Source organism: Schistocerca nitens, chromosome 2 (genome assembly GCF_023898315.1).
Source record: "Schistocerca nitens isolate TAMUIC-IGC-003100 chromosome 2, iqSchNite1.1, whole genome shotgun sequence".
Taxonomy (NCBI): domain Eukaryota; kingdom Metazoa; phylum Arthropoda; class Insecta; order Orthoptera; family Acrididae; genus Schistocerca; species Schistocerca nitens.
Window position 1 is genome coordinate 340,618,125 of NC_064615.1, and position 19,354 is coordinate 340,637,478.

General features: G+C 38.9%; 1 protein-coding gene across 1 annotated transcript in view; it reads right to left on the bottom strand.

Moving 5' to 3' along the window:
* Positions 1–2,453: 2,453 nt before the first annotated feature.
* Positions 2,454–19,354, bottom strand: part of LOC126234395 (uncharacterized) — a 66,097-nt gene continuing 49,196 nt past the window's right edge. The window contains exons 4-7 of the mRNA XM_049943083.1: positions 19,051–19,183; positions 18,835–18,872; positions 16,077–16,268; positions 2,454–2,729 (exon numbers count right to left, since the gene is read on the bottom strand). Of these exons, the coding sequence (XP_049799040.1) occupies positions 2,589–2,729; positions 16,077–16,268; positions 18,835–18,872; positions 19,051–19,183 (504 nt within the window). The 3' untranslated portion in view covers positions 2,454–2,588. The remainder of the gene's footprint in view (positions 2,730–16,076; positions 16,269–18,834; positions 18,873–19,050; positions 19,184–19,354) is intronic.

Below are 19,354 nucleotides of genomic sequence, written 5' to 3' on the forward strand. Positions count from 1 at the left end.
TCCTATTGGCCTGATAATGAAGTTTGTTTCTCTCATATTCTGTGTGAAGCTATCACCACAGCAACAGGCTGTACTTATTCTCTGAGCAAAGAGTCCTCAAAGTTGGTGGAAGAAAAGTGGTTCTCATATAATAAAATATCATCTAAGCATCAAAGTGTTTCATCACATGTGTAGATTGCGCAGCACCAGCATTTTGTGCAATGCTGGCATTATTGGCTCTTGATAGAATGCTTAAATATTATAAACAAAATGCTATGTATTTTTACATTGAGTTAATTTGGTTATGGCAGAGGTATGAAAGTGTTCCCATGTCATGTACAAGTTGCCCTATATTTTATAATGTGTAATTTTGTTTCATATATTGCAACTTTTGTTCAATTGGATGTTATGTGTACTTATGTGATTGTCTCTTGGGTAGTAATTTTATTTCTCTCCAGTACACACGCGCACACTCACTCTCTCTCTCTTTCATTCGACCACTCCAGCGAACTTTATACAAAGAATTTTTCAGTTTCCTGTCAGTCCAAAACAAGTTTTCCAATTTAACAATAAAATTAATTTACAAAAATTTAATTGGACAATTCTAGCGTTTTCAGAAACTACATGCCCGAAAGGATATTCAGGAAAAAACTATCAGCATACCACTTTTTGTTAAAAACTGCAGCCAGTTTTCAAATTTTGCAGTTTCCTTTGAAATAACGCACTGCATCAAACATTCAGCAATTGCTGCCAACAGAATGCATATAAAGCAATACAAATTGGCACACTTTCATGATATTAGATACAAAAGCAGTACACAAAATCTCAGTTCACAACTAGGTAATGGGTGTCGTGACCTGGATGCCTTGACACGGAATGACCCAGGGTGGTCCTGGTCTCTCTCTCTCTCTCTCTCTCTCTCTCTCTCACACACACACAAAATTCATTGCGCAGTCTTGCATTAGCGATGTACATTTACACGACTGCCTGGCGCCAGTACTAAACCACCGAGAGCATTGCAAAGCGTCCAGCGTGCTCTTGAGGAGGATAGCAAATATTTTGTCCAATGGGTTTACACAAAGGTAAATCACTGTTACTCTGCCATATTTCTAATTACTGACCAGGCTCACTACTTACCTCATGTTTTGAAAGTACCGGAAAAGATTATGTAACAAACATAGAAATTTCAAAATGATGTCCTTACTCTCAATTTGGATTTCAACTAGATCTCTCCACAGAGCATGTCATTTTTCAATTCACCAAATGGATAATACAAAACTTAAATGACATTACAGTGCCAGTTGGTGTTTTCCCACGACTTGCCAGAAGGATCTCATTGTGAACTTCATAATATTCTCCTAAAGAATACCAAATAATATGGTGCACGACATCTTGCTGCTAACTTTTCACCGTATCTAGCTAAATACAAACTTAGACAATATAATGTAAGCGCGCGCGCGCACACACACACACACACACACACACACACACACACACACACACACACACACACACACACACACAAAAGAGAGATTTAACTTTTCAAAGCTTTCACAGCCAGTGGCTCCTCCTGGCAGAACAGCTGAAGAAAGAGGGGTGAAGGAAAAGGACTGGAGAGGTTTAGGGAAAGGGGTACATACAGTTCAGAGAAGTCACCCAGAACCCCCTTGTCGGGGGAGACTTACTGGACAGGATGAGGGGCGGGCGAGTGAGTCAGTAGGCAGGTAGGTGGGCACTATTGGGGTCATTCTTGTGGTTGTTACATCATTTTCTTCAAGATTTGGCTTTTTTTCCTTTTCCTTATATATAATTGTAGACAGATGCCTTACCTGATGCAACAACTGTCATAATCCAAAAGAGGAAAGTCATATGCACCATCTGCCTGCGGGTTGTGTAATTGTGTGTTACTATGTTTAAACTGTTTTTGTGTATTATTCTCTCAGGTTGAAATTTGGCACCAGCCCATCATTTGCCTAAACAAGCATAGGAAACACACAGAAACCACTGATGCACCAGAGTCAAGTCAATCTGCTGCATGGTTTCAACCCTGGGTTTGTTTAACTTCGTATTTCCCAAGCTAGCATGCTGCCCATTAAGCTATGCAAGCACTCTTATCAGTCGTCATATATCTGAGAGGCAGAAAGTTCTCTTTACTGATACCAGAAGTATTATAATCAAGTTCAACCCTTGAAGATGTAAATAGAATTTACCTGAAAATTAGTAATTGAGAAAGTTTACTGTAATTCTAAGATCGACTTGGTTCCCATCATAGTGAGAGGTCACTATTATGATCCACAGAACCTGCAACTAATTAAACTAGTAAGGTACAGTTGCCTCTTTTGAACATACAAATTAACACACTTCTAGTCAACAGCAAAATCTTTTTCCCCTCCAGGAATATTTTCTAATTTATTTCCATTTAGGTTTGTTGCATTATTATTTGGGTACGAGAGTTAAAAAGCAATTGTTACTGATTAATGTGCAAAACACGCAGCAAAATGCACTTTATATGCAAGTTAACAAAATAAAATATTAAAATTACAATAATATTAAGCAGTATCCTTTCTTTCACACATTGTCTTATTTCTTAAAACACATTTAATGACAAATCAAGGTTTAGGAGTTTCTGTATGACCAATAAGATCTTTTAGATTTTCCCATATCACTTTTAGGTTTTCTTGAGTTTCAGGATCCATTTGTTGGGGTAACTGAGCAGTTCGTAGACCTCTCTGAGGAAGGATGGACATCACCTATGACAAAATTGATTAAATTCAACACTTCACTGATTTGAAAAATATTCCATAATTATAAACTGACACAGATTGGAAACTGGTTACAATGACAAACACCACAGAGATGAAGCCAAAAGAGGTGAGGCAAAAGGAGGAGGAGGAAGGACAATGGGAGAAAAAATATATATTGGGAGGGGGAGCACAGGGAAGATCGATTGGGGGGTGCAGGGGGGAAGGGGGAGGGAGGCCAGACAAACTGTTGCAGAGGGAGCAGGGGACAGCCAGAGATGAGGTGAAACACAACTGGGGTCACAGACACATGAAACTAGCTTTCCAGCTATATTTGACAAGCATGTGTGGAGGGGCAAGGACAGTCCCTGAAGGAACTGTGTGTTGTCACACAGCTAATTGTCCTTCAGGAAACATCCATTAAATTTTTAACGCTGATTTAATCCAGCCTGTTTCTTTGAAAAGCTTTTAGGTATGTGCTGCAAAAACAGCATGTGTATCACGAGTAAATTTTAACAATGCGAGTGAGTGTCAATAGGTTTACAAGGAAGTTTTATCATTTACCACACCGAATAAGACATGTTCAAAATGAAATGCAAATTGCCAATTTTGATAAATGTATTATTTGATGTGAATTATACAACTTAATAACACAAATAGTGAATCTGAAAACAAACCACTCCATCCTTTCTTAAAGAGAAGATACTGTTTGTAAAATTCAGACACATTTGGAATAAGGTTTACCGTATTTACTCGAATCTAAGCCGCACCTGAAAAATGAGACTCAAAATCAAGGAAAAAAAATTTTCCTGCATCTAAGCCGCACCTGAAATTTGAGACTCTAAATTTAAGCTTTACCAGGTAGCCATTGCTATGCGTCAGGCGCTCCGTCCGTATTTATACGGGTACCCTTCCTTTTTCACGTGCTTCATCTGGTTTGAATTGATTGCTTATTTTTCTTTGATATGATAAGTGCCGTTCTCTTTGTTATAGGTGTTTACGTCACTCTAAGCTGAGACTGCTATTTGTTGTTACTTACACTGTTACTTTCTTTGATAATGATCAACAAGAACCAAATAATAGACTTAGTATGATAGAAGATGTTGTGAACGAGAGTCTAGCGAAAATTTTTCTCCGTTTGAAAATCTTTGCAGACGCCTCTTTAGTACATTACATTCTGCACAGAAATTAGACTCATCGTAGATTCAAAAATCTAGTCAGTTGCCGAGCTTCATTACTAACTGTATCACTATTAGGCATAAGAATAATATGAATATAAACATGACATGATGTGTATATTCTTCCGCGTTTGCTGTTGCCTCACTAGTTTCATAGTTTCTTAGGCAGACATGATTTAAATTAGATAGCAGCACACACGAAAGAGTACATGACAAAATGTTTATATTCATATTATTCTTATGGTGAAGAGAATACTGCATGTGATTCACAATTCATAAAAGTTCCTATTACCAACCATCTCTTCTCACAGGTAGGAAAAAATTCAGAACGTAGAGTTGGCCATATTGACAAACATCCCAAACAGTTTCGCCAGTCAGATTTTCGTGGTACATTGAAATGCTGCTACATTCAAAGATGAACCATACGGAATTTGTATTCACTTCGTTGGATAATGTATGAAAATGCAGTGGTCGAAACTCGGGTCGGAGAAAAAAAATGATAGTCTTCCACCTTTTTTTAAATTTATTTACTGATGCAGAGGTTTTGGCGCCAGAATTTATCTTTGTGCCTGCAAAGCACGCCTGTGTAGCACTACATATATTCGACGGCAGAAGTTAGTTGTGGCGGCACCTACCAACAGCTTTCAGAACTTCTACTTACTTCGCACTCGATTCTAAGCCGCAGGCGGTTTTTTGGATTACAAAAACAGGAAAAAAAGTGCGGCTTAGATTCGAGTAAATACGGTAATAGTGATCTATGATACAGAAGGAGAAGAACAACAAATAAGATCATTAAGCCATTAGAAAACTAACTGATGACACTGCTGAGAAAATAAGACGCGAAGCACGCTAAGCTCTAAGATCCTGTCCACAAAATGGCAACTTATCCTTGTCAGAGAGATGTGCTTTGTAGCCCCATCAATTCCTAGACTGTATGTCTTCCTGTACACAAAGGTAATGCCACTGTTTTGTTGCTGAAAGGTGTCTAGGTACAAAAAATGTCCAACTTACTTCACGGCACAACATATCTTAAGATTGGCAAAGACCCCACTACATGAGTTCGAAGAAAAGCTACTTTACTTCCAGACTACAGTTCACTACCCAAGGAAATCATCAACATACTGAAGTAGTGCAGCAGCTCCGTCTCTCCAAGATTGACAGCCTCACCAAAGCCCACAAAGTTATACACAATTAAAAAATTGTGTTCAGAGGAAGATGGAAGTCATTAACCATACTTGGGAGTAGAAAATAAAAGCACTGACGTTTAGACCAATGATAACATGTGTGTACCTAATTATTGGCCAGCCAAATATTTAGCCTCATTGTTAAGATATTTTGTAGGTAAATGTTAACTTCAGACCCACAATTTGGCAGGTTTATTAATAGGTAGAAACTTTGAAACCTAACTACTCTGATATACTGTTTAGTTTTGACATTTCCTATTCACTGAGTCATCTATTGTTGACTATCATTGATTAGCAGCAACATCACCTACGCATGTGCTAACCTCCACTTACTTTTTTTATTAGATAACCAATATTTTGAGGGGACCGACAATATTATTATGGACAGTCCTCTCATCCACTGTAATTTATTTATGGAGGATTTTGAAGAAAAAGCTCTCAACTCTCCATTTTGAAAATGAATGTTCTGGAGGTAGTCTGATCACACATACTTAGTTTGGCCCCAAACCAAATACAACTGAGTAAGTGCTTTATCATCATAACTTCATTCAAGAAAATACCAAATTTATAATGGAATGGGAAATGGTTTGCTTTCTACAGTTTTCAGATGTATTACTTCTACATAAGTAAGATGGGTTTTTAGGGCATTGCAATTACCCTAAGCTCATCCATATTGACTTGTGGGGGACCTAGCTGCTACCATCCTTCACAAACTATTAGTGCACTTAAAACCTGAGGACACAGGGCTCACGAGTGTGATGCTGACAGCCTTTAGCTGAACTGGTATACTTTGAAGACTATTCAATAAGAACTGACATACATCAAATTAAAAGAGCTCAGTAAATAAAAATGCCAGGCCAACAAAAAGAAGAGCAAATTTCTGCAAAATTTGCAAGAATAATGAGTCAAAGTGGATACACTTCCACAGACTAAGATGGCAGTCCATCTGACATCTGTGAAAGATAATATGCTTTTACAAAAGGGGCCGGCAGTTATGTATGAAATTCCTTGTGATTGGTGTAAAAGCCTAAATCAGAGCCATTGCCAGTCCTTTTGGGTCAACATTCTGGTGAAACCAACACCCCTCGGGATCTGACTGCTTCAGTACCGCCACTTCCACATGTCAATGACCTGAGATGTCAGGAAAGCTTGACACATTGCTGCTTAACAATAGATACGGCACTTCCACAAAGCCAGCAAAAGAGGCTGAATTTAAACCAGTCTGTGGTGTTCAACCAGCTGGGCAACACAGCTGCACCCAAACTATAAGCTGCAGCCTTGGAGTCTCCACCATAACAATGTTGTTACTGACACTGCTACGCCACGATACAAGGGCTGTTGCCCGACTGATCAACACACAGTGCCCAACACTGTCGCCACCTCCACGTGGCAGCTTGCCATCAACGAGTCTGGCAGCCGTTGCTCTCCAGACAACAGCTGAGAGTTAGACCGGCAGCACCACAACCTACCCAACAGCAGATGGTGCCACTGGCTGTCCCACACCACCCTGAACCAAATGTTGTGTTATGAACGCTGCCAACTACTTAGCTCTGGCATGCATATGGCGCCAGGTCAGAACGCAATTGTCCGAGCAGTGCATATTATCCACGCACTGTCTTCCTTGCCTGCTGCAACAACATCTAAATATTATAAGATAACAATGAACCTTGTCACATGGAACAAACTAATAAAGAACTGTTTTCTATTCATCAATGGTTTGTCTGCAACTGTTGGTGTTTCATTAATTTCCCTGCACTTACTCAGCACCAAGGTAACTGTAAAAGGTAAACGGGACAAACAATATGCATCTTACAAGAACATTGCCTCTAACACCAGCAATACATCCGCGTTCTACAGCCCAATAAACTGCAGTGGCTGAACACTGCATTTACACTGGCCACTCCATGGGTTACTGGAAGTTAAGATATTGGCCACAGCCTCATCCTACTGGAAATACAATTAGCATGCAACCTGATCAAGGATTTCCAGCTCGACAAATCAGGGAAACCCTTTATTTCATGTCTGCACTCTCAAAGCAAACAGTGTTTTAAGTCTTCAGTGCCTAACATTCCAAAATAAGCCATCCGTACCAGTCAACTACATACTTGACAATCGCCAATTTGTTGACACTGAAAATGGGCTCTAAGCACTAAGGGACTTAATATCTGAGGTCATCAGTGCTCTAGACTTAGACCTACTTAAATCTAACTAACCTAAGGACACCACACACATCCATGCCCGAGGCATCGAAACCTGCAACTGTAGCAGCAGTGCGGTTCCGGACTGAAGCGCCTAGAACCACTCTGCCACAGCGGCCGGCCGTTGACACTGCACTTGCTTTGTTTTACTCTTAGATGCATAATGCTTTGTGTATGACTGATATTTGTTACTGAAAGTGCTATCTACAAGACACATATTTGCTTTACTGCAGTGTGTTAAGTAATTTAAAACTTTTGGAAGTGAATCACCTTGAGAATGGCAACAAAGTTGTCAACCAAAATACTAGAAGAATTAATAATATCCTGGGTACACACTCATAAGCTGATGGAGTGACACATCCAATATTTTTAGGTGAAATGCTGTGTTTGTAAACAAATAAGGGCAAACAGAATGGAGAATCTGACAATGTTCCCAATGTGACTCCAAAAGAAATAATTAATGGGATGAGTGTTTTGTACTCTTATTGTTATAACCACTTCAACTTTGTTAGTAAAATATTTTTGGGCAACTGTCAGCGAGTGTTTCAGAAATTCAGTGTACCACTTTTTGTATCTTTTCATAGACTGAAGATCTGAATCTTCTGTGAAGTTTGGAAGGCAGGAGATGAAGTACTGGCAGAATTGAAGCTGTGAGGACAGATCATGAATCATGCTAGGGTAGATCAGTCGGTAGAGCACTTGCCCACGAAAGGCAAAAGTCCCAAGTTCGAGTCTCAGTCCGGTACACAGTTTTAATCTGCAAGGAAGTTTTATCTGAATTTTATCATTGACGAGTCCACACCAGGTATTTATGATCCATATATCTGGGAGCCTTGTGACTTAATTCACCATTAGACTTTGAAATGGCTTCATCAGCTCTCAGTACGACACCGTGAAATCTAGATTTTGATTTAGAATCTAGGTGCAGAAGAAACTTCTTGTTTGGATATCACCTTCCCATAGTTCCTGGTGAACATGGACGTGAGAAAGAAACTACTATCATGCAGATTTCTCCAATGGTACTTCTGCTCACGCTAGAATCTAGAGCTATCTTTGATGTAGAAAGATGTGGACTGAGATTTATTGCAGTAAGAATATCTACACTTACATGGTCCTGAACATGTCTTCTGTCTTGTTTGTTATGAATGTGGATTAGTTGCACCTGACCACTACGCCAAATCAATGCCTCAAAACTCAAACATGTAACTAACAGTGAACAATCTTGGTATCTTCACCCATGAACTCACTTTGGTTGCATGTAATTCTAGAAATATTTTCGGAGTATGATTAAATGTATCTTCATTAGAATATGTCGTTACTGAACACGAACTTAAGGTCATTATAGAAATCTTTGACAATTTAGCCAGAGTAATGACATCGACGATGAGGGAAATTCAAGTTACTTTATCTGGTGTCATATGTTCCTAATTGCTTCTGCTGACTGAAATGGCACGTTGCCAGGAAGTGTTTCTGTGCGATACCACCAAAATACTGCGCAAGCGCACGTATTGCATTAAAATGCATTGTACCTGAGAACTGCCAGTGTAGTAGGTTAGAATCACCTTGCATATGTTGACACTTATGAGTATGTGTAATCACAAATAACCACGCAGCAGTCTTCAGATGACGGTAAGAATAGGCACTGATTTTTATGGCAGAACAAGCCATTATTGTGCACTCTTGTGATGGTGATGGGCTCGTACAAAACACATATCAATAATTTAATGTGTTATTCAATCTTGTTCTTATCACTATGTTACAACTTTGAAAAATTCAAGAATTACCTCACAAACAAATTCATCTCAGATCTCTGCGTAGTATCATAAATCAAGTAAAATAATCAATTTTTGAAAATATACCGTATTAACCGAAACTAACCTGCAGCCAAAAAAATTAAACTCTAAATTGAAGAAAAGAGAAAATACCCAAATCTAACCTGTACCCAAAAAATTAGCATGAAAATACAAGTTTGGGAACAGTTGCAGGCTCCACTTCAAAATCAAAACAAAGCTGGTACGTTCTAACGTGAGATACAAATTAGATAGAATGGATGAAGATACAGTTACAGCAGTTGGTTTCGAGTCTTAAGCTTAGGAGTCTTTCGAACATTTAAAATCACAATTTTTCTGCACAGAATTTATAGGTGCAGAAGTTTTAAAAAATCTATACTAGAAGTCAGTTGCTGTGCTTCATTTCTATCACTATTCAGCATAATAATAATAATAATAATACAAATGTAAACATCACGTGATATGTAAATTTTTGTCTCACTAGTTTATTATGTGAGCACGATTTAAATGAGGTAACAGCAAACACAGAAGAAAGTACAACACAATGTTTACATTCGTATTATTCTTATGGTAACAAGAGTATGTGATTCATGATTCATAGAAACCCCCTCTTGTCACTGGTAGGAAAAAGATCAAAAAATGTAGTGTCAGCCATATTTATATAAATCTCAGATCCACTCTGCTTTTCATATTACATTTTTAGTGAAGACTTCAAATGTATGTCTAACAACACTTGTGAAATATGAATGAAAATAACTTAGACATTAAAAGTAGAAATATAAAACAAAATTTTATTAGACCTGTAATACAAACTTTATGAAATGTTTAAAATATCTATTAGATAATTCTGAATTGTCATCACTCTATACCATGTTGCTTAGTTCTTCATACACAATACTATCCTCTGTACAATCTTACGCATTTTGTGTGTCCACCTGGTGCCAGTTGTCCGATTTCTTTAAAGCCAGTCTGTGTTCATACATTTAAGAGTGTCCTGAAATGGTTTATTCAAACAGACACCAAGTGGCTGCAGAAATGATGTTATCCCATCTGGAATTATTGCGAAGTCAATTTTCCTTTCTAATAATTCTCATTTTACTGCAGAAGTAAGGCCTGTGTACGAATCCAACACCAGCAGACTGCGTAAACCATGTACAGCACCAGGACGACGATTCCATACGATCCTAATCCATACCGGCACCATGTCCTCCAAAAACCAGCCACTTGCATTTGCTTGTACAATTACAGTTTCTGGGGACATTTCAGATTTCGGTAAGGTCTCACTTAAGGGGCTCCGGAACGCCCTATACTTGCAATGTTAAAATAACGCTTATAAATTACATATTTCCTCACAAAGTATTTGAGGTAGGAAGTTGAAGTTTTTACAGATTATTTATTGGAATATGGGGATTTTACAAAATTTTAGTTCAGTTATTAAAGATGATTTTTTTTCAATTTTAATGAAAATTCACAACATTTTTTTGCAATTTTTTATTTATATATTCAAAAATATACAGTTTTTTGGAAAAAGGCTGTGTTAAATTATGCAGAAGGTACTGTGTAACATTTACTGAAAGTTTGAAACAAATATGTTTGGAAGATCCTTAGAAAACATGTAATTAGTATGAGAAAATAAAAGTTTTGGGAATCGAGCGACAAAGATTGGATTTACTTTTTAGTGCATTCCAGGTCCATAGGATGGATTATCTTCATCCTCTGCAAACTCCTCCTCCAGCTTCCTCTTGTTCCTCCTCCTGTTTACTCTTGCTTGTATTTCTAGACTCTTTACAGCCCTGTCTGCAGCCTGAAGGCGTTCCTTGTCTAAAGCTCGTACCATGTTAGAACCTATCTTCATTCCCATATTTCTAAATACCTTGCACCTTACAATGTTGCCATCATTGAAAGTCGCAACAGCATCATACACACCAAAGTGAAGTGTTTCTATTCCAACAAATACAGTCTTGGGGATTCTCGACCATATAACACTATTTACACTTTCATTGGGGTTTTGAGTTTTTCCGTGAATACACTTTTTCAACAGTTCAGGTGCTGCTAAGTCTCTGAAAATAGGTTTTATCACCTCCATTATTGCATGAGGCAGACTATGCTTATGAGTGTACACTTCACCAGTTAGCAATCCTTTGTTATATTTACATCAACTGTCTTCTTCTTTGGGACACAAGCTATGTTGGGGATTTTCATCGTCTTTATTGTTTACAGTAATAACACATACCTTCGGCTTTCCAACATTTCTCCTTTTCTTAAAAGCCTTCAGAGGATTTCTAATAACTTTACTTTTACTCATTATTATACTTCACCAAAACAGAGACTCAAGAAACAGAATTAATTACGAATATTTTCGAGATAATGACAGAGTAAATAAACATGAAACAATCGACAATCACACCAGCGATATATATTGAACCATCACAGGTTAGCCACAACACATACTTTATCTCACATCACTAAAATGTACCTGATGAACACGGACGTTAATAATAACACCATTTGACAGCAGTTTAACAGCGCCACAGTGGGTCACGCCCATGTAGAACACATTTCAAAAAAAATTTAAAAATAGTTGTAGTCTTCGGAATTGAATAAATTATATATCTATTAAAAGGTAATAGTCTGCAGATTCAGAAAACGCAAAAAAGTAAAAATTGAACTTTTCATGATTTTGAGCCTTTCCGGAGCCCCTTAAACTATGAATGGGGTTAACTTACGTCCATCTACTGTGCAAGCAAACACAGACGTCTGCTGTTTTTCACTCTCTGATATAAGAATATTTCTATCTTTTCCTCTGGCATCAACTGTGTAATCCACCTGATTATGAAGAGCTGAATTTCCAGAAGTCTTTTTCATCATTTTTGGCAGCCCCTCTGAAGAGAAAAACCCCAGTGCTTCATAAAAAGACCAATCAAGTTGAAGCTAGCCTTAAAAATACTATCAATTTTTAGCTCTCGCATAATTTCATGTGCCTTAATTTTTAAAATTTCAGTGTTCACAGGCACGCATTTCTGATGCTGCTCCTTAAACTTATTTAAAATTACTTCAAGAGCATGATATTGGCCACATTTTGGCCTACTAAAAGGCTTTCATGCAACTGGAACTTTCAAAAAAATTTGTCTCTTTGCAATCGCCATAGTCTGATGTTAATCTCGTCAATCCCATATAGCAGACCTGCAGTATGATTAAAATATTTTTCTGCAAAAGAAAAAACCTCATTCTTTAATTTGGCGCTACAAAGAAAGTGCTTCATTATGGATGACAAATACCAGCACTTTACACAATTCAACAGAATTATATGTGAAATTAGAATGAGCCATGGCTTAGCAACTAGTGCAAGAATTCTGAAGAATTATGCATTGTTGTTATTGATGTAAAGAAATTTATTTTTGTTGCTATGAATATTTGAAAGGCTGCTACATTTGAAGATGAGATACAGAATTTCTATTCTCTTCGCTGGATGATGTTTTAAAATTGCCAGGAAGGGGGGTGGGGGGAGACTCTTCTTCCACCTTTTTTTCTATGTTTGTTGGAGCAGAAGTTTTGATACCAATATCTATCTTAGTGTCTGCAAAGCATGCCTGTGTAGTTTGTGGTGGCAGTTAGTGCAATTTTTGAGAACTTCTGTTTACTTTGCACTCTATTCTTAGCAACAGTTGGTTTTCTGGATCATGAAAACCTGGGGAAGTGCAACTTACATTCCGGAATCTACTCACCAATCGACGACAGGAGAACACACTTACAAAGGTTAAATAAATGTGAAAAATTTTTGGAGCCAGTGGCTCCTGCTTTTGGCACAAGGGTTGAAGGGGAAGGAAGAGGGATGAAGGAAATTGACCAGTAATATTTAGAAAATGGGGTGGATCGGTAAAGTCGCCCAAAACACCAGATCAGGGAAGGCTTACTGGACAGGAACTGAAAACCTAAGAACTTAAAGGTGGAAGATATGGTAATAAGCAAGACTTATTACTGGCAAAGAAAACATTGTGCAAAAGTTAATAAGAGTGGATTATAATATGGTAGAGAAGAGGTAAGGGGAAATAGATAAAAAAATACAAGGTATAAAAAACTAAAAGGCATTGAAGAAAGGAACAGTTATTAAGAAGAAATGCTGAGCGGAGGAAATTAAAGAAACAATTAACACAAATTAAGGCCAGGCAGGTAGAAGGAACTAAGGACTTCTTGTACACCAGTAGCCAACTGCGATATTCTGAGAAACTTGTGCCTCAGTGAAGAATCCAAATGGCCCATTTGGTGAAACAATTAGGCACCGAAGTCACGACTCATGTTTTACAGCATGTTCTATAACAGGGCATTGTGTGTTGCCAGTATACACCCTCGACTACATCCATTCATCCCAACTGATAAACTTAGTGGTATTCACACCAATGTCGAAGGCTGTATAGTGTTTACACAATTGCTGGTACATGACATGCAGTTTCACAGGTGGCTCTCCTTTTAATAGTATGCATAGGCCAAGTCTTACAGCAGGGATACTAACAAGGGTAGGAGCCATAGAGTAGGGAAATTGATGCAGAAACAAGACAGGGTCTGACCAGGATATTGCAGAGATTGAAGGGGGGCAGAGGGTGTCCATGTAAAGCTATTTTAGGTGTGGTGGGCAAAATGTCTGAAGGAATGGACCTCATTTCTGGAAGTCAGAGCTTTCTCAAAATAGATGATTAATACACTGAAGACTACTCTAATACTGAGTGATGAGAAATGTACTCCTAAGTAGTTTCTTTGAGGAATCCGCAATACTACAATTGGATGCAATGGTCCAGAAAATTTGATTTTGAACTAGGCTGATGGTATAATTATGTTCATTGAACGTTGGAGAGAATGGTGGTTTATTGGTGTAAAATCAATTTGCAGGATAGACTGGCATCTGCATTGATATTCAATTGTGTGTTTTTCAGTGCTTCCATATTTTGTCCAATCCTCATATCCTCAGGGAGTAAATCTATTTCCAGCAGAACTAGTCTCATGGGTTACCAGTACTGGTCAGAACAGTGTTCTGGGTAGTTGAGAGTGCTAACTAAATTTGATCATGGATGAGCTGTTGGTGCTCATATGGTGAGTGCTTCTGTAACCAAGGTGACAAAAGTATGCGACATTTGAAGAGGCACCATACTGAAGATTTACACCACATACAGGAAAAGTGGAAGAAACAGCGTGGGCTAAGCTGCAACATGGATGAAAGTGTGTGTTGAGTGATCATGAGGAATCCTAATTGAAGATGATTGCGATGAAAAGTAAGAGGCTGACAGCTGCAAAAGTCACTGTAGTACTAAATGTTGCACTTGCGAAATGTGTCAGCACCACAACAGGGTGCTCCGTGAGCAGGGAATTGAATGGCGAGCTACAATTCCAAATACACTAATCAGTGATGCAAATGTCCAGAACAAAAAATTGAGGTGCCGAAACAATAACACATTGACTATGGAGCAATGGAAGAAGGCTTTTGTCCGATTGAGTCTTTCACTTCATTTCCAACTTCTGGCGGAGTTTACATCCAAAGAGTGGAACACAGCAGGGGTTTGATAATTTGGGACCCACATTGTGGTATTCCAAGGGCTGCATGGGTACTCTTTAAGGTCACATTACTGTGAAGGATTATGTGACCATTTTGTCTAATCCCATGGTACAATGTGTATGCCCAAATTGAGATGCTGTGTTATGAGACAGGACCCTAGTCAGCACAGCAGAGATGAACTGTCATCTCACCTAGCCACCACAGTCACCAAACCTCAACATTATTGAGCCTTCGTGGAGCCTTTTTGGAGAGAGGGTGGTGCCATAATCATTACCTGAACTTGCCGCTATTTTGTAGGAAGAATGGAAAATGGTTCTCCTGAAAACCATGCATGACGTGAATAGGACACTTTGGGAGAACCCCAGGAAGTGCAGCTTATCTATAAAAGACAGAACATTTGTGGAACCCATTTCGAGTACTGTTCAAGTCTTTGGAATCCTCAGCAGGTATGACTGCAGAAAGCGGGGGAAGCATTTCAGAGTGATGTTGCACTGTCAACGTGGGAGTATTACAGAAAGGCTCTATGAACTTTAGTTGGAACACCTGGAGTGATGAAGTTCTTGTCAAGACACACTACTGAGAAAGTTTGGAGAACTGACATTTGCAACAGGCTAGTGAAACCCCGATGCGCTTCCTATCTTAACATGGTTCCTATACATGAAAGGAGACAGTGTTTTCTTTATAATGTGACAGGATAGCAACCTTCTACATTCTCATCAAAATTTTCAGAAATGCCAAAGAACAGTCTGGGCATGCAGCTGAGAGATCCAAGCTTGCTGTTGCACTGATTTTCCAAGAGATGTCATGAATGGTTTGGAACAACTGGTCTCCCAGTTTGGTGTGTGACATAGTGTGCAAGTTTAGTGCCTGTAATTCCCTGTTTTGGGAGGAGGGGGGCAGGGGAGATGGTTATAAGAGGTGTGTTTCCCCTTCTGCCAATGCCTATTCAATGACATGATAGAGAAATTCTCCTTGTGGCTATGCTGCATTTTGAAACTTATTTTAGACACACTTGTTGCTTTAAATGCTTTAACATGTTACAACACATGAAGATTCTCCCCCCCCCACTCTTAAAAAAGTTGTATTATGAAGATACGTCTTCTTGTTTTCCTTCTCCCTCCATTTTTTTGGAGTCCAAATAGTGTTACAGGTGGTACAACAATACAGCGAAGAACTGTATGTTCCCAAGTGCCCACCCCTGCCCTTAAGAGGTAGGAATAGAAAAATGAGGGAGGGAGGGGGGTGGGGCGGATTTACAAAACAACAATGCTTAACACAGCCCAACAGTGAAGTTAAATACTTAATATGACTCATCAATAACTGTACACCTTTCGATAATAGAAACAAGACTGAGTGGATGAAGGGAGGCAGGAGGGAGGGAGATAATGATAAGTAAACAATTTTCATTCTTTGAAATAAAAACATTTTAGAATTGACATTCAAATATTAATATTTACTTACTGTTCCATTGGCCATTGGTATGTTTAGAGTTGGTTTGTCTTCTCTGGCAGCATTCAACATAACTGGACTTCCCTTCATGGATACAACTACTTCACCCAGTTTTGGACGCCGCAGAATTGTTATTGGAGAATCTGGGCCTACTTTTGGCGTTATAGTTCCAATGCGTGGCGTTGGTAAACCAACAGCTGGAGTCTGAAATACAATTAATGTTCTGTAGACAAGAGGAGAAAAGTACATTTTAGGCAGAAGGCTATTATATTCACAATCTATTTAACACAACCAACAAAGGCTTCTTGAAAGGATAACTGGAGAAGGGAGATGAGGGTTCATCCTCCCAGGGTTGACCAGGTCAAAGTTGGAGAATCTGAACCAATTTCCTCCCAAATGCAAGTCCAGTATCTGAACACTGTACCACCTTTGAGAGACAATGTAAACTGCGTAAAAAACAGAATGGGCATAGTGATATTAAAAGTTGTGAAGATGGGGCTCATAGAAATAGATCGAAAGTGGGAGCACAGTTGTCACAAGTATGAAGTAACTTAAGACTTCATACAAACTTGATGCAAGAAGCTTTCTTCGCATGCACAGCCAATGCAGCACGAGTCACTGCCCATGTCACAAAGTTACCATATATTAGGTCTCAATGGCACTGACAGGTCCGATCACTGCTGACAGCAGACGTAGAAAGCCAGATGGGAGTAATGCCAATCAGGGTTAGCAAACAGTGTAGCCCAGCATTGGGCTCCCCCCATCCTACATGACAAGGAGTGCTAACCTTTCCAAACATTAGTGGACCAAACCGCCATACATACTACCCCATTTTAGCTAAGCAGATTGTCACCACTTGCAGACAGCCGCCAGAGGAAGTCTGCAGCAGGCATCGTTCTGAAATGGGTCACTTAGCTGCTGCCAAAAGACACTGTCTTCTCTAAGCTGTGGGACTGGCTGCTGTGCCTAAGTAGAGATGCCACTGGGAGTTGAAGTGGTGCCTTCCAGCTGTAGGGGCCTGCAGGTCCCATACTTGGGGGAGGGGGTGGGGGTGGCAGCTGTGGTTCACATCTTAGCCTGCCTAACTGCCTTGTGAGGGAACATTCTGCTGCTGTCAGCCACTGTCGCTGCTGTATACGCTGGAGTTGACAGCATGACTCCACCCATTTTGGAGAATCCTGCACTAGCCTGTGAGCCAGTGCAAGCACCTTCCTCAGAGGCAGTCATAGGTGCATGCACCTGAGTCAGACCCCTAATTCTGAGCTTCCTTGCTGCCATACTGTAACTGCTGCTGGGTGCAGCCCTGCTATGGCCTGCCTGTGCAATGGCATAGGCACAGCTGGATGCATCAGTGAGAAGCGAGTCCTGAATTCAGTACCCTTGATGCACACAGGACCACTTTCTGTGACAGTACAACATTTTCTGTGTCATTTATATGAGTTCATCTAATATGACGTTCCATTAAGGGACAGTTCAGGTGCACTTCCAATTGATACAGCTGTGTTTATCCATAAATACAATTTTATCAAAGGAAAACTCAATCAAGGAAACAAATTACGAGATAGTATTACTAACAAGTACTTGCCTTCACGAGGCAAAATGTTTAGTATTGCCAGCAGACATTTATATGAAAGTGTTGATGAAATCCTAGCTTCGGAATTATTAGTTCAAAATGGTTCAAATGGCTCTGAGGACTATGGGACTTAACATCTATGGTCATCAGTCCCCTAGAACTTAGAATGACTTAAACCTAACTAACCTAAGGACATCACACAACACCCAGTCATCACGAAGCAGAGAAAATCCCTGACCCCGCCAGGAATCGAACCCGGGAACCCGGGCGCGGGAAGCGAGAACGCTACCGAATTATTAGTTCCTTCCTTGGGGAGTAACATACATAAAAACAATTTGCCAATAAATGTCAAACCCACACAATAGCGTTAATCAAAATTATTATTGTCACACAACATGAAGTGTGGTCTGAGCAAATAGTGAATCTAGTTAGTCTCAATTACTCAGGAAAATCTTGAGGATGAACAACTCCAACGGAAATCTACAGGAGTTTTCATTGGCTATGAAGCTGGTTACGTCCTCGCAAAATTGAGCTGCTGTTCGTTATTGCGCCCACGTGGAAAACTTCTTTATTGAGTAATATTTACTTATCAGTAGGTATCTTATTGTGAACATATTTCCTCAAAACAGGAAACAGCCAAATGTCAACCTCAATGGCTACTGTCCACAGGATAATTAAGATTGAGGTCTAAGAAGAAAAATTGACTATAAATTACAATTTGTTGCACGATGGATGCTTTTGGCAACATAATGAACTTCCGCACAACCACGGTAATTTCTGTCTTTAAAAAATGCTAAAAATACATATCAAACAATGGAAACTCAAGGTAGAAATAACGACAATGTGAGAAGAGATAGATTGTTACTTACCATAAAGACATGTTAAGCTGCAGGCAGGCACAATTAAAATTCAGCCACAGCCTTTATCAGCAAAAGAGAAATACACATCATCCATACACACAAACAATCACAACTCATGCACACATGACTGCCACCTACAGGTGTCTCTGACCATTGTTTCTATAACTACATCTGTATTAATAAATTGTAAATAATACACATTTATATCTCAATTTTTAGTTAATGATGATCAGTAGTTGCATTTCCTGGACTTTTGTGAATTCCACCAATTAAATCCTGTATTTTTCCTATTGTATATGTGGTGATTTAAAAAACTGAGAACGTTAAAGTGGCTTACCTTAAATTTACTTGTAGATGGAAACGCATTTTCAGTATCTGAAACATACAATGTTTTAAAAATTTAAACATGGAATGAAAACAATAATAAATATTTAGAGAGATACTTATTTGAACATTCTGTTATATGGCATAAAATATTTATTACACAACATATGAGTGAAATAGATCATGGAATAGAAGCATATATTTACAATAAACATAACTTTCTGCATACCAGTTGTACACTCTTTTTGTACATCACTGATGACCATTTTGTTCGTTTGTTCAACACTAAGTGCAGTGGAATCACTATTCCCAACTTGCTGAGACACTGACAGTAAGTCATTAGAACAACTTGGTTTTAGCCCCTAGAAAAGAATTAAAAGATTGATCATATGAAAACAAAAAGTTTTTGCAAGAAATGATCAAGTAGGACAACATATTCATTATTGTCACAAATTCTTCACATTAGTTGTTATATTCAAAATGTGTTATTACTTAAGATGGATACCTGCAGTTTAAGGAACATTCATTTGAAT